The sequence below is a fragment of the Rhipicephalus sanguineus genome, unplaced genomic scaffold, assembly GCF_013339695.2.
Source record: "Rhipicephalus sanguineus isolate Rsan-2018 unplaced genomic scaffold, BIME_Rsan_1.4 Seq841, whole genome shotgun sequence".
NCBI classification, from domain to species: domain Eukaryota; kingdom Metazoa; phylum Arthropoda; class Arachnida; order Ixodida; family Ixodidae; genus Rhipicephalus; species Rhipicephalus sanguineus.
Genome location: NW_023616112.1, coordinates 3616 through 15346, shown reverse-complemented (window position 1 = coordinate 15346; position 11731 = coordinate 3616). Strand labels below are relative to the sequence as shown.

The 11731-nt window shown below is 43.8% G+C and overlaps 1 protein-coding gene across 1 annotated transcript; it reads left to right on the top strand.

Annotated features, from left to right (window-relative positions):
• The first annotated feature begins 2625 nt into the window (after nt 1–2625).
• On the top strand, nt 2626–10677 carry LOC119378469 (uncharacterized). Its single transcript, XM_037647597.2, has 4 exons — nt 2626–4083; nt 4705–4962; nt 7306–7566; nt 9546–10677. Exons 1-4 carry the CDS (start codon nt 2688–2690, stop codon nt 10343–10345), a joined length of 2715 nt encoding a protein of 904 aa, XP_037503525.2. The 5' UTR covers nt 2626–2687; the 3' UTR covers nt 10346–10677.
• Nucleotides 10678–11731: the final 1054 nt, after the last annotated feature.

Below are 11731 nucleotides of genomic sequence, written 5' to 3'. Positions count from 1 at the left end.
TAAGAGGCTATGGATGGCTTCGTCTGCTTTGGGCTTTCATGGCTTTTGGCTTTCGCGGCGGGCTCCCAGCGTCGTCTGCTTTCACTAGAAGCATTGGAAATTGGAACCATGTAGAAACGAAAAACAGAGGCGTAGCCAGGGGAGGGAATCCAACTCCTCCCAAATTTTTTCAATTTTACATCGGTATATTTACACGCGCATATACAAACGCGTACGCATGAACATGCATAATTCATGACTGAACCCCCCCCCCCCCCCCCTTCCCGGGAAAAAGAATTTTTTAACTACTCAGACTAACTATCTGTCAAAAACAGAGTATTCTATTCGGTGGGTGAATGAATAATGTCATTATTTCTTTCATTCAAGAGCCATCAGAGCAACATGGAAGCTCATCGCGCATTATTGTCTTTCACATGGGTGGACCTGGCCTTAGCCTTACGGAAAGGACACTTTAATTAACGATTTACAAAGGCGTGCACATTTTGCAAGTACGATTTCAACATATTCTTATAAATATTCACCTCGACGGCTGACTTGAAGGTCGCTCGATCGAATACCGGCTGCAGTGGCCGCATTAAATGCTGGAGGCTCGTGTGCTAGCTCCGTGAAAGAACTCCCGGTCGTCGAAATTTCCGGAGCCGCTCACTACGGTGTCCCTCGTAAGACCCCAACAATATTTATGTTATCAATACTTACACGCTAAAGCAGCTCTTTGAAACAGAATTTGAACCGACCTGAATAGCTCAGTGTAACTTGGCAACATTACTTGCGAAGTTTCTTTTAACAGTTCTACCTGTGACGACGCAATATCTGCTGTACCAGATGCATGTTGTAAACATGACCTTGTACATATCAAACACGATCAGCTAAAACTCCTGCAGGTCGTATACTCACCTCTCAGCAGCGCAACAGCGAAAGAGGAGACAGAGCGTTCTGGCTCTCTTTTCTGTGCCCTAGCTCATGGTTGCAATTGCCTGCTAGGAATTGTATTCACCTTCATACGCCAGCGAAAAAATAATGAACTGGAGCTCATTAACTCACTCAGAAGAAGAAATAGACAAGGAAATGAGGGAGGTTAATCAGAAACTCACTCAGGAAATATATATTTTGGTTTGAGGGCTCAGGCTCGCCATCATTATACTTAGCCGTGTTCACTGGGACTCACGGATTCACCTGAGTTTGTCGACGCATGAGTTCGCTAGCGTAATTTATCCTTTACGATCATGGTGTCAATGCTCTTTAATGCCAATGGGACTCACGGATTCACCTGAGTTTGAGCCTATAAGTGAGTCGACTCATGAGTTCGCTAGCGTAATTTAGCCTCTTCGATTACGGTGTCTGCGATACAACTTTTGATCTGCACTTGAAAATACATATAGCGGCCGGTTCCAATTTAGCGAAGAACTCACACGAGATATCTTCATCAAGAACTTCTCGTGAAATGTAGCTTGTGGAAATGTACCTCGCCATCTGCTAAATCACGCTCTGATTGATAAATATTGATGTGGATCATAAACGTGCGTTGAGACATGTGTGCACAGACGAGTATAAACGTGAGTAGTTCGGTCGACGATAAAAGGTACAGCTCACTCAGACTCATTCAAAACTTATGTTTTGCCCTTAGGGTTCACTCGGACTCAGACTAAAATGTTCTTCAGCCAGACTCACTCGTACTCAACCTCACGGATCGATCCGAGTCTCAGCGAGTTTGCCTATCTATGTTCACCTTAGTGAATCATTCAATGGCGAATCGATGTCGCGGCCGGCATATATACTTTTAAATTTATTTGTCGAAAAGAACACGCAGAAGCAGGTAATGTTAGAGACGGCTTTCGACACGCACTCCAGCGGAAGTAGTAAACTATAAAAGTAGTAAAAGTGTAAGTTAAAATAATTAGAAATCAACACGGGCCCTTTATGATCAGTCGAAGTTCACAGAGGCAATGAATATCTGCAAGTAGTTCAACACAACACAAATGACAATCGATTGCTGTCTTTTGCCTTGGTAGAGCGTATCGGCGAACACTGGAACACGCAGAGGAAAAAAATAAATAAAAACTTGAATTTTCAATTTTAATAGCACATTCGGTTGCGTTTGAAAGCACTCTGACCATGTTTAAAAGTGGTGATTTCAACATTTTTGAAGCTCTAGAAGTACGCAAAAATTTGTTTCTTTTTATTTACCACGTATTGGGTTCATTATTTTGGTATTAATACTTGGTTGTTTCTTCACATAAATTTTTAGAGCCCCCGGAGCGCACTGACAGGGGCGTAGCCAGAAATTTTTTTCGGGGGGGGGGGGGGGTTCAACCATACTTTATGTATTTTCGTGCGTGCGTTTGTATGTGTGCGTGTGTATATACGCAAGCGAAACTGAAAAATTTCGGGGTGGGGGGTTTGAACCCCCAATCCCCCCCCCCCTTGGCTACGCCCCTGCGCCCTGACACAATATTCCGAATATGCATGATGTGTGTCATCAGTGTAATCTTCCTTTTTAATTTTTGTTTCAATAAATATATATACTCCTTTCTTCCTGCATGCGCTACTGTGGTTTACCTCAGGTACGGCACGGTGGGGCCAGGGTTCGGTTCGGTGCTTCGGCAAGGACTACGCAAGACTACAATTCTAGCCACTGTAGCAAGACTACGCACGCGCTCCCGTGCGTGGCCGTACTTTTTGCACGCAAAATGAGCCAGGATTCACCTAGGAACACTCGGAAACGCTATCTCGACAGAGATGAGCCCTTTGTGCTGCCGCGGTCGACTGCGTTTTGGAAAAAACAGCAAGAGCGCTGCCGCCTCCGTGACCCTGGCTCCGATGCCGGAGTCTCCGCAGACGCGCAGGCATCAAGCAGTGACCCGCCGCCGTCGACCAGTGAGCCTGCCTTGACCGCAGACGACGCAGACGATGCGCTTAGTCACGGCAGCAACGTCGACTTGGATCCCGAGGACGTGCGCTCATCACAGGCCGACAGCCACTTTGACGACGACAGCGTCGGCGACCGCGCGGAGACGGATGATGGTGCGTGCGCTGAAAGTGCCGAGGAAACCCAGCTGCATGAGCCTTCTATGGAGGACATATTCAGTGACTGCAGCGACAGTTTCGAAAGCGATGGCGACACTGAAGCTGGCAACGAATCGGAAGAGGCGCGCCCCACCTTTCTAGATGAGTCGGAGTTACTAGCAGCAGATTTTGCGCTCTTGGACTCCCAGACTCTTCCAGGGTCAACAACATCGAAGGCAGCTGCAGTAGTCATGATCATGGCCTTTGTCATAACTCATGGCCTCAGCTGGGTGGCCTTGGATGATCTTCTCAGCCTTATTGATGGCCTCTTTGGCTTTAAGGGGAACACTCTTCCACGAACAAAGCACCTGTTCAGGAAGATGTGGTCGTCCAAAACAAAGAGCCTCGTCAAGCACTTTTTCTACTGCGATGTCTGTGGCAGCCTGCTGAACTCCCAAACTGGCGCAAGTAGCATGAGGTGCCCCACTTGTTCTGTAGACAGTGACGTCTCTGCGTTGAAGGCCAAAGGAAATTTTTTTATTATTTTAGACTTGAAAGAGCAAGTGAAATCATTGATTGCTCGAAGTAAGGATGCTCTCTACAAGCGACTTATTCAGTTGAATGAAGAGAGCAACCAAACCTCAAGGGCCTTTGACGACATAACAAGTGGGGAAATGCTCAGGAAACTGCGCCAGAGTGGGACAGTAGGCAGCATGGACTTGACGCTCACATTCAATACAGATGGGAGCCCCGTCTTTAAATCGTCAACGTCATCGATATGGCCAATCCAGTTCTTGATAAATGAGCTGCCACCTGATTGTCGTATGAAAAATTGCTTGGTTGCTGGCCTTTGGTTTGGACGCCACCCTAACATGTCACTGTTCATGGGCAAGTTCGTGGAAGAAGTCAACAACTTTGGCCACCTGATCTGGAGGACAGCATCATCAGTCATCAAGTCGACCATCCATGCCGTCTGCTGCTGCGTTGACGCACCTGCTCGTGCTGCTGTGATGAGCATGGTCCAGTTTAATGGCTTGTTTGGGTGCCCCTGGTGCTACGCTTGCGGAGAGCATCATGAAGGTAACTTGTTCCAGTTGTGTATAATGCATTTTATTGGGTGCCTCACTTTTGTGCCACTACACTCTAAGAAAAGATCGAGTAAAAAGGGTGTCTTTTTGTCCCACAACAATAATCGTCATCTCGCTTGCTTGCGTTTCCTTTCTTGAAAACTCGGCGCTGGCCACTTTCCTACCAAAAATGCTATGTCACGCTGATAGCGCGCATGTCGTTCGTGACCAGAAAGTGCCGGGCGCACGGCGATAGTGCAAGGAAAGGAAGGCAAAATAAATGACGATTATTGTTGTGGGAGAAAAAGACGCCCTTTTTACTCGATCTTTTCTTAGAGTGTATAGCTGGTGCCAAAGCTACTGTTGCACTATATATATAGTGTTCTGCTACTAGTAGTCACCTGCTATCAAAAACTTGAATTGTAAAGCTTTTTTTCAAAATTAAAAAGGCTTAATATTTAAGAATGGAAAGCGATAAAACCCAGCATATCCATTATACAGAAAACCATAATGGCATCAAGTGGTTCATGGCCTAAAATATGGCTGTGAGCCTGTGTGTAGATTGCACTATTTGCATTACCTGATGATATGAGGGCTTTGTGGTTACTGAAGCTTTTCTACAAATTTTTTCTAGGAGGCCAGAGGTACATGAACGTTGCGGCAGATGAGCTACGAACATCGAAAGGCATGCTCCGGGATATGAAATTCGCCATTGAGGTCGGCGAGCCAGTGAATGGTCTGAAAGGACCTTCACGACTTGCAAGGCTGAAGGGCTTTGACCTTGTCCTCGGCCAAACTGTGGACTACATGCACTGTGTCCTTCTTGGTGTCACAAAGTGTTTCGCAGAAGCTTGGTTCGACTCAAGCAACAATCAGGAAGCATATTACATAGGTTGGTATTGCTTTGTAGAATACAAGTCTGGCTTCAGCCCCATGTTTTTGACTAACGACAAAACATAACTCGTTACAAAGAAATTCCCCCAGCTGATCTCATATGCCCTGAAACTTTCTGAAGAAACACACTTACCTGTAGCTAAATATATCCTAAATGATGGACTGAGGTTATGAGGATAACTTATTAATTGGTAAGAACTTTTTTTATTGACTTCAAGGGACATTAGTATTGTACATTGCAGAAGAGTTGATAGGCGGGCTAGTTGGTATAGATTCATGATGAAAACTAGACAGTGCAAACAAGCAAGACACAGTGTGTGCCTGCTCTTTTCTTTTGTCTCATTTGTTTGTACGGCCTAGTTTTCATCATTAGTTTAATAGTTTCAGCAGTGTGAGTGTAAATAAGCTTGGGTGTCAAATTCGCATTGTCAGTTTACTGGAGATGAATAAGCTCTCACAAAATTCAGGCAGCAGAATTCCTTGATGTATAAAAAATATTATGTCATATGTGACAGTTTGCCATGTCTTTGAAAAAAATTATTCAGGTCATGTGCCTTAGAGGGCAGCCAGTGTCACAAAAGTTTATTATTACATGCACGTACATTTGCGCTGAAATAGTTCATCAACGTAGGTTGTGTTGTACATAAAATGTGTCATTAAATATAAATGGGGTGAGTGTTACATAAACATTCAGTACATGCACTTCCAAAATCTCTAAATTATGCTGATCTGACATGCGAGTGTCCAGTTTATGTAATTATGCACTTGCAGAATATCTAAATTATGCAAATCTGACGTGCTTGTATCCAGGTTATGCGATTACGTGACTGCTGCAATAGCTGCAGTCATGTATCTTAGTATTTCACTTCACAGCACAGTGTTATATATATGCATAGTAAAACGTAAGAGTGCTAGCTAATGCTGCTAACAGGTGAAAGTGCTAAAGCAGCAAGGCATAAGCAGACTACATCAGGGATGACAGGTTGCATTTGAAATGCCAAATTGGGACGAGAGCTTCAGAGTAAAAGCCTGTTGCATTTTTTTGCAGCGATGAAAGATTTGCAGCATAAGATATATCTACATTTTGTTTTCGTAGTTGTCTTGCAGCAATATTTTGTGAGAGAGCAAAATGGACCGGCTTGTCCACTCGAACGTGGCTCAGTGTGGCCACACTTTGCGCAGTGCCACTGAATCCGGTGCGACTGCACACTGCAGCGACGCAGTGCATGCACAGAGGGTGCTTTGCATCATCTACTTCAACAATGGAGCGTGTTTTACTCGCCTAGCTGTGCTATACAGAAAGAGCAACACATCCCTTTTAGTGTGCGCCGCTGTGGTTCGATGCCCTGCCGTACCCTGATGCACTGGCGCTTGGTGGAGCACAGCCATGCAGTGCTGTGTTCCCCGTTAGAGTGGATGAGTTCATACAATAATTTCTAACTTTAGTTAGCAATGAGATGAAACAAAGTACAAAAGTGAAAAGAATTTTTGCTTCGGAAGGAAGGCAATGTAGGGGTTGTGTTTTCTGAAGTGCTGCGGACGACTTCTGACCTGCAGCAAATGGCCTTTGAAGCTCAAAGTAAACAATCCCCTAGCATCTACCTTTATTCAGGTCGAAAATTTGGTGGAAGCCATTTACGATGAAGTAAATGCGATTTCTCAAATATAATTACATTACTTGAAAGAATCGCTGGTAAATGTAAACACTCTTTACAAGAAAGACTACAGGATTAAATCATGGGAGGCTAACAGCGAACACTACTGAAGCTGAAGTTAAAGGCTAAAGGGCTGTTTCTTTACATGTGAAATGCTGTCATCTTCAGTTGGTGGTTCAATCTGAATGACATTGGTAAGTAATATGCTAGAGCCTCTACTTATGAGTTGCACTTAAGTGCTAACTTTGCCAACTGTTATCTGCCCAGGCCTATTGTTTCTTTTTTTTTTTCAAATTTGAAAGCATGATTCTCATTGTTATTTAATTATAGATGAACGGTATATTTTTGATAAACAAAATGTCTGCCATGGCATCAAGATATGTGTCCCCCCTTAAGATTTTTCTGGATTTATTCCCCTACCACAGACTATGGTACATGAGTTCTGTGAATCATTTGATGTGGAGTGCACTATGCTGCCACATGAAATGTGCTGGGAAGTAGAAAAGAAAAAGCAACATGTCAATCACACAGTTCAATATTTCAGCGCTCCAGTGGCATATCTCTGGTGCGTGCAATGGCTGCTTATGCTTCAATAGAGCGGTGTCTCCTTTTATCGTATTTCTTGCATAATTATGTCCCTCTTATAAAATGATGGAATGGATTACTTATATGACATTATACGGCAGGGCGCCCACCAACTGTGGCTCAAGTGGACAAGAGGCTGCTCTCCATCAAGCCTCCTCAGTGCTTCACTAGGCTCCCACGCTCGATCAAAGAACGCTGCCATTGGAAGGCAAGTGAATGGCGCCACTGGCTCCTCTTCTATGCCGTGCCATGCTGCTCAGGGATCCTGCCACAGCGCCACCTGAACCACTTTGTGCTTCTTGTTGAAGCTGTGCACACACTCCTTTTAGAGGAGCTGACTTTGCCACAAGTTGAGCGTGCTGGTAAGTTGCTCAGATTGATTGAGAGTTTGAAGGGTTATCAGTTATGATGTGAAAATGTTTTCTTGCTCATTTTCTCAGATGCAAAGTCAATCCCAAACGTAAAAGGCATGCTTGAATACAGGCGAGGGTAACATGGCTCTCATAGCAAATGCTTTTGCTCTGATGTGGAATCTTATGCGTGTGGGCTTTTTGTTGCTTCTAAAAAGCATGGTTGTTACAGAGGCCCTCTCTAGGTTCGGGCCTTTTAGACAACAAATGCATTCCGTTGTTAAGTTGTTGATGATCATGTCTGAAAAGTATGAGGTGCCCAAGTGGCACAGAAATGGTAGAAAATTAAAACAATGCTGTGTTTTTTTGTTTTTCCTGGAAGTCTCGATTTGAGAGAGGTAAAGGCAACACACATGCATTCCAACATGGGGTGCACTGCTTGGAAGTTCCACAGCTGGTTGTTGTTCGCTTGCTTCCGTATAGCCTTATCAAGGTGCATCGCTTACTATAGCGTATGACTGCAGTTCTTTGTTATAAAATGTGGAGTGCCAAGCATCCAGTGTAAAGGCGCTGAGAAGCAATGTAGAAAGGAAATAAAATATCTGTATATTTTAATATATTAAAAAATGGAGTTTGCTTTTTTTTTTTTCGAAAGAAAAAAAAATATCGTTTTCAAAGGTGGCGATATACCTTAAAGGTGTGCTTTAGAAAAAAACGACTTTTCCTATATGAGTAAACTAGCAATTTAAGGATGCCTAATGAAAAAACCTGGAGATAAACACCATTTTACAGCTCACGTCAACCTAAAAGGCACTTTGTAACACAGGAACACATGCAGATGAAGCTCACTGCCCACCAGAAGTTCACTGACACAGACTGTGGACATGGCCAGTCAGATCAGTCGCCAGTGCTATGTAATGTGGAAAAAAGCTACGTAAGGTGTATGCAAGAAGCTGAAAACTCATTCGGCTGAGCCACTGCAATCAGTAATGATTTACACGTTTAAAGTCTTGAAACAAATTACACAGTTATCCAAAGAGCACCTGTCTGCAAATGATTCTTAGGACTTGCTTTACGGGTTCAAAGCATTTATGCTAAATCATTAAAACCGTTTCAGGGTCCTTTCAGAGCAGGAGGTGATGTGAAGTGCAGCTTGCTTCTTAGCATCATCTGTATTGTCCCTGTCACTGTTGGTGCTTTCTTAACCCTTTAGTTCTTGTGAAAGATTGTTGTCGTCAACATGGTCACTTTCAGCACTGCTGTAAAAAAAAAAAATCTGAAGAATTGTCTCCTTTGATAAGCCTAGACCACTCCACACCGTAATGTTTACAATGAGAGAAAGTGGCGGGGCTCAGATAACATTTTATTTACAGTAGATTTCTTTAATAAATGTGGCTGTATACATCTGAGGTCAAGAAAACAACAGAAAACGAAAACCGGTTGTATGTTGCCGCCACCACCAAAAACAAGTGCTTTATGGCCAGTGCAGTGCCGGTCACTGACACGTTGGCCTCTTGCGTTGCACCCAGTTTAATGGTGGTAGTGGAAGTGAACAGGTTAAAAGTTGTATGTCCTTGTAAAAACTTGTGGACTTTATGGCCTTGGAAGAAGTTGTTCTGAAGTTTCATGTTCCAGTCCTAGATGTTTCCGTGCAGCCTTTGGTTTCAGTTCCTGTTAGGACTAGGTTTTTACCACAGTGCTTCTAAAATTAAGACGACTTGATATATTCACTGCCTCATAAAAGCTTGGTGCTTTGTACATGGCGTGTGTTACGCCCCTGTTTTCATTTACTGCACTGTTTTACCATGAAGAAGTACAAATGCCAAAGTAAGTGGCATTACTGAAATGCACTATCTAAAATTAGTTTAATATCTTAATTTAAATTTTTTGGTTTTAGCATTGCTCGTTGTGTCATCACACTAGGCCTCTTGAAGTGTTCGGTTCCATTCAGAACCACAGCATTCATTTAGTACTGAATATTTATTATGCAGGTCGTCTGCTGCAAGAGTTTGTCTCTCGGACAAAGACCCTCTACAGTTCACGCATGATGACGTTCAACCTGCATCAATTGCTGCACCTTGCGTCTTCTGTGGAAAGGTTCGGGCCACTATGGGCACATTCGGCCTTTGTGTTCGAGAGTGGCAATGGAAGGCTGCTGAAGACAATCACGGGAGCAAAAGGGGTGCCGAACCAGGTTGTAGAGAGGCTCGTGATGCTCCAGCAGCTGCATCTCGTCACGAAACTGCAGTCCTTTGAAACTAAGGTCAAAGATTTCACCTGTTCTCTTCTTGGCTACCCAAAAACTTTGGCAGTCAGATGTATTGACTCAATATCATTGTTTGGAAATTCTGACCCTGTGCCTCAGTTGACAGCAGAGGAAATCAGTGCTTTGCCCTCGGTGTTTATGTCTGCAAGTGCTTTCTATGAACATTTTCGTTTTGCCTTCAAGGGAACAATTTTGCACAGCAGGCGTTATAAGAGGGCAAAAAAGAGTGATAGCAGCATTGTGCGCACTGCTGAAGATGAATATTTTGTCATCAACAGGATTGTTGTTGTCGTTCAGAATTCCTCGCACAATGCTGAAGAAATCATTCTTTTGTGCAAGAAGATAGTATGCACTGAGAGTAATGTCAAGCTGCCTGGCCACATTAAGGAGTGTTTTTTTTCACATGTGTCTACTCCATCTGTGTTGAAGGTTTCCGATATTGTTGCACATTGTTTGTTAATTGCATTCCCAGGTGATGAAAAAATGTACGTGTGTGATTTGCCCAACTCCATCGAACGAGACTGATGGCAAATGGAATTAGCCGGAACAATTTCCAGTGCAAGAGTGCTGAAGGGACACTACAGGAAAATACAATTGAAACCCGCAATAACGAAATCGGCGGGGAAAGCAAAAAAATTCGCTCTTGCGGGAATTTTGTTGGCATGAGAATGCGGCAGAAAAGACAGGGAATTGCCTAAAAACACATTTTATTGCCAAAAGTCAATTCGCTTACTTTTCCAACCCTTTCTGCTGTTCACAAAACTACGTGAACACCGCTTTGTCCATGTCCGGGAACACTGCAGCCGTCACGGTTTTGTTTCTTGCTCCCACGCCGTTTTCAAGCGCACCAAGAATGGAGGCCTTGTTCTTGGCCTTGTTCTTGGCCTCCATTCTTGGTGCGCTTGAAAATGGCGTGGGAGCAAGAAACAAAACCGTGACGGCTGCAGTGTTCCCGGACATGGACAAAGCGGTGTTCACGTAGTTTTGTGAACAGCAGAAAGGGTTGGAAAAGTAAGCGAATTGACTTTTGGCAATAAAATGTGTTTTTAGGCAATTCCCTGTCTTTTCTGCCGCATTCTCATGCCAACAAAATTCCCGCAAGAGCGAATTTTTTTGCTTTCCCCGCCGATTTCGTTATTGCGGGTTTCAACTGTATTTTCCTGTAGTGTCCCTTTAGCACTCTTGCACTGGAAATTGTTCTGTCTTTGAAGTTTGGACATCCATGTCGTGTCTGTTACTGCCTGTGGTTTAACTAGAACCTCTCTGCGCTGACAATCCATGTAGAAACAACCTAGCATCACCCAGCCAAAGCCTTGCAACAACTTAGTAGCAGCCTAGAACCTGCATCACCTAGCTAAGGCCTAGAAACAACCTAGAAACAACCAGATTAGCCATCAGAATTGTCCAATTTCGCCATTTTAAGCCTTGTGCAGCTTAGTGTAATCTTCACCAATTTTTAATCTTGAAACCATTATTTTAGTTCTTCCATTTTCTTGTATGGGCATGCAGCATTCTCACATATGACCAGCGGAACAGCACTATGGAAAAGAAGTGTTTTAAAGGATGAATTGCACAACTTGCTTGTGTTGTGGTTAGTTTCGTAATCTGCATGAAAATTAGCAAGCACAGAAGTAGGCTTTTCAGTTGTTCATCGCATTGACGGAGTGCAACACTCAGTTACTTTGAGTATAGAGGCTCCTTCCATGGCACCCATTGGTAAATTAAGTCTTGCCAATTTCATTGCTGCAGCTGCTCTTGGTCAAGTTGGATGCGAAATTTGAGCAGCCTATGACATTGCATGGATGCGGCATAACCTCTAGGTTGCCATTGGATGGAATTTCACGAGCCAGCAAAGCACACTTAGCAGCAACGAATAACGAAGTTGCTCTTTAGACGATGGCGCACCAGCGT

Coding starts and splice junctions, on each gene's coding strand:
- LOC119378469 (XM_037647597.2), top strand. CDS start 2,688: ATGAGCCAGGATTCACCTAGGAACACTCGGAAACGCTATCTCGACAGA. Junction 4,084..4,704: donor TTGCGGAGAGCATCATGAAG/GTAACTTGTTCC, acceptor AATTTTTTCTAG/GAGGCCAGAGGTACATGAAC. Junction 4,963..7,305: donor TCAGGAAGCATATTACATAG/GTTGGTATTGCT, acceptor ATTATACGGCAG/GGCGCCCACCAACTGTGGCT.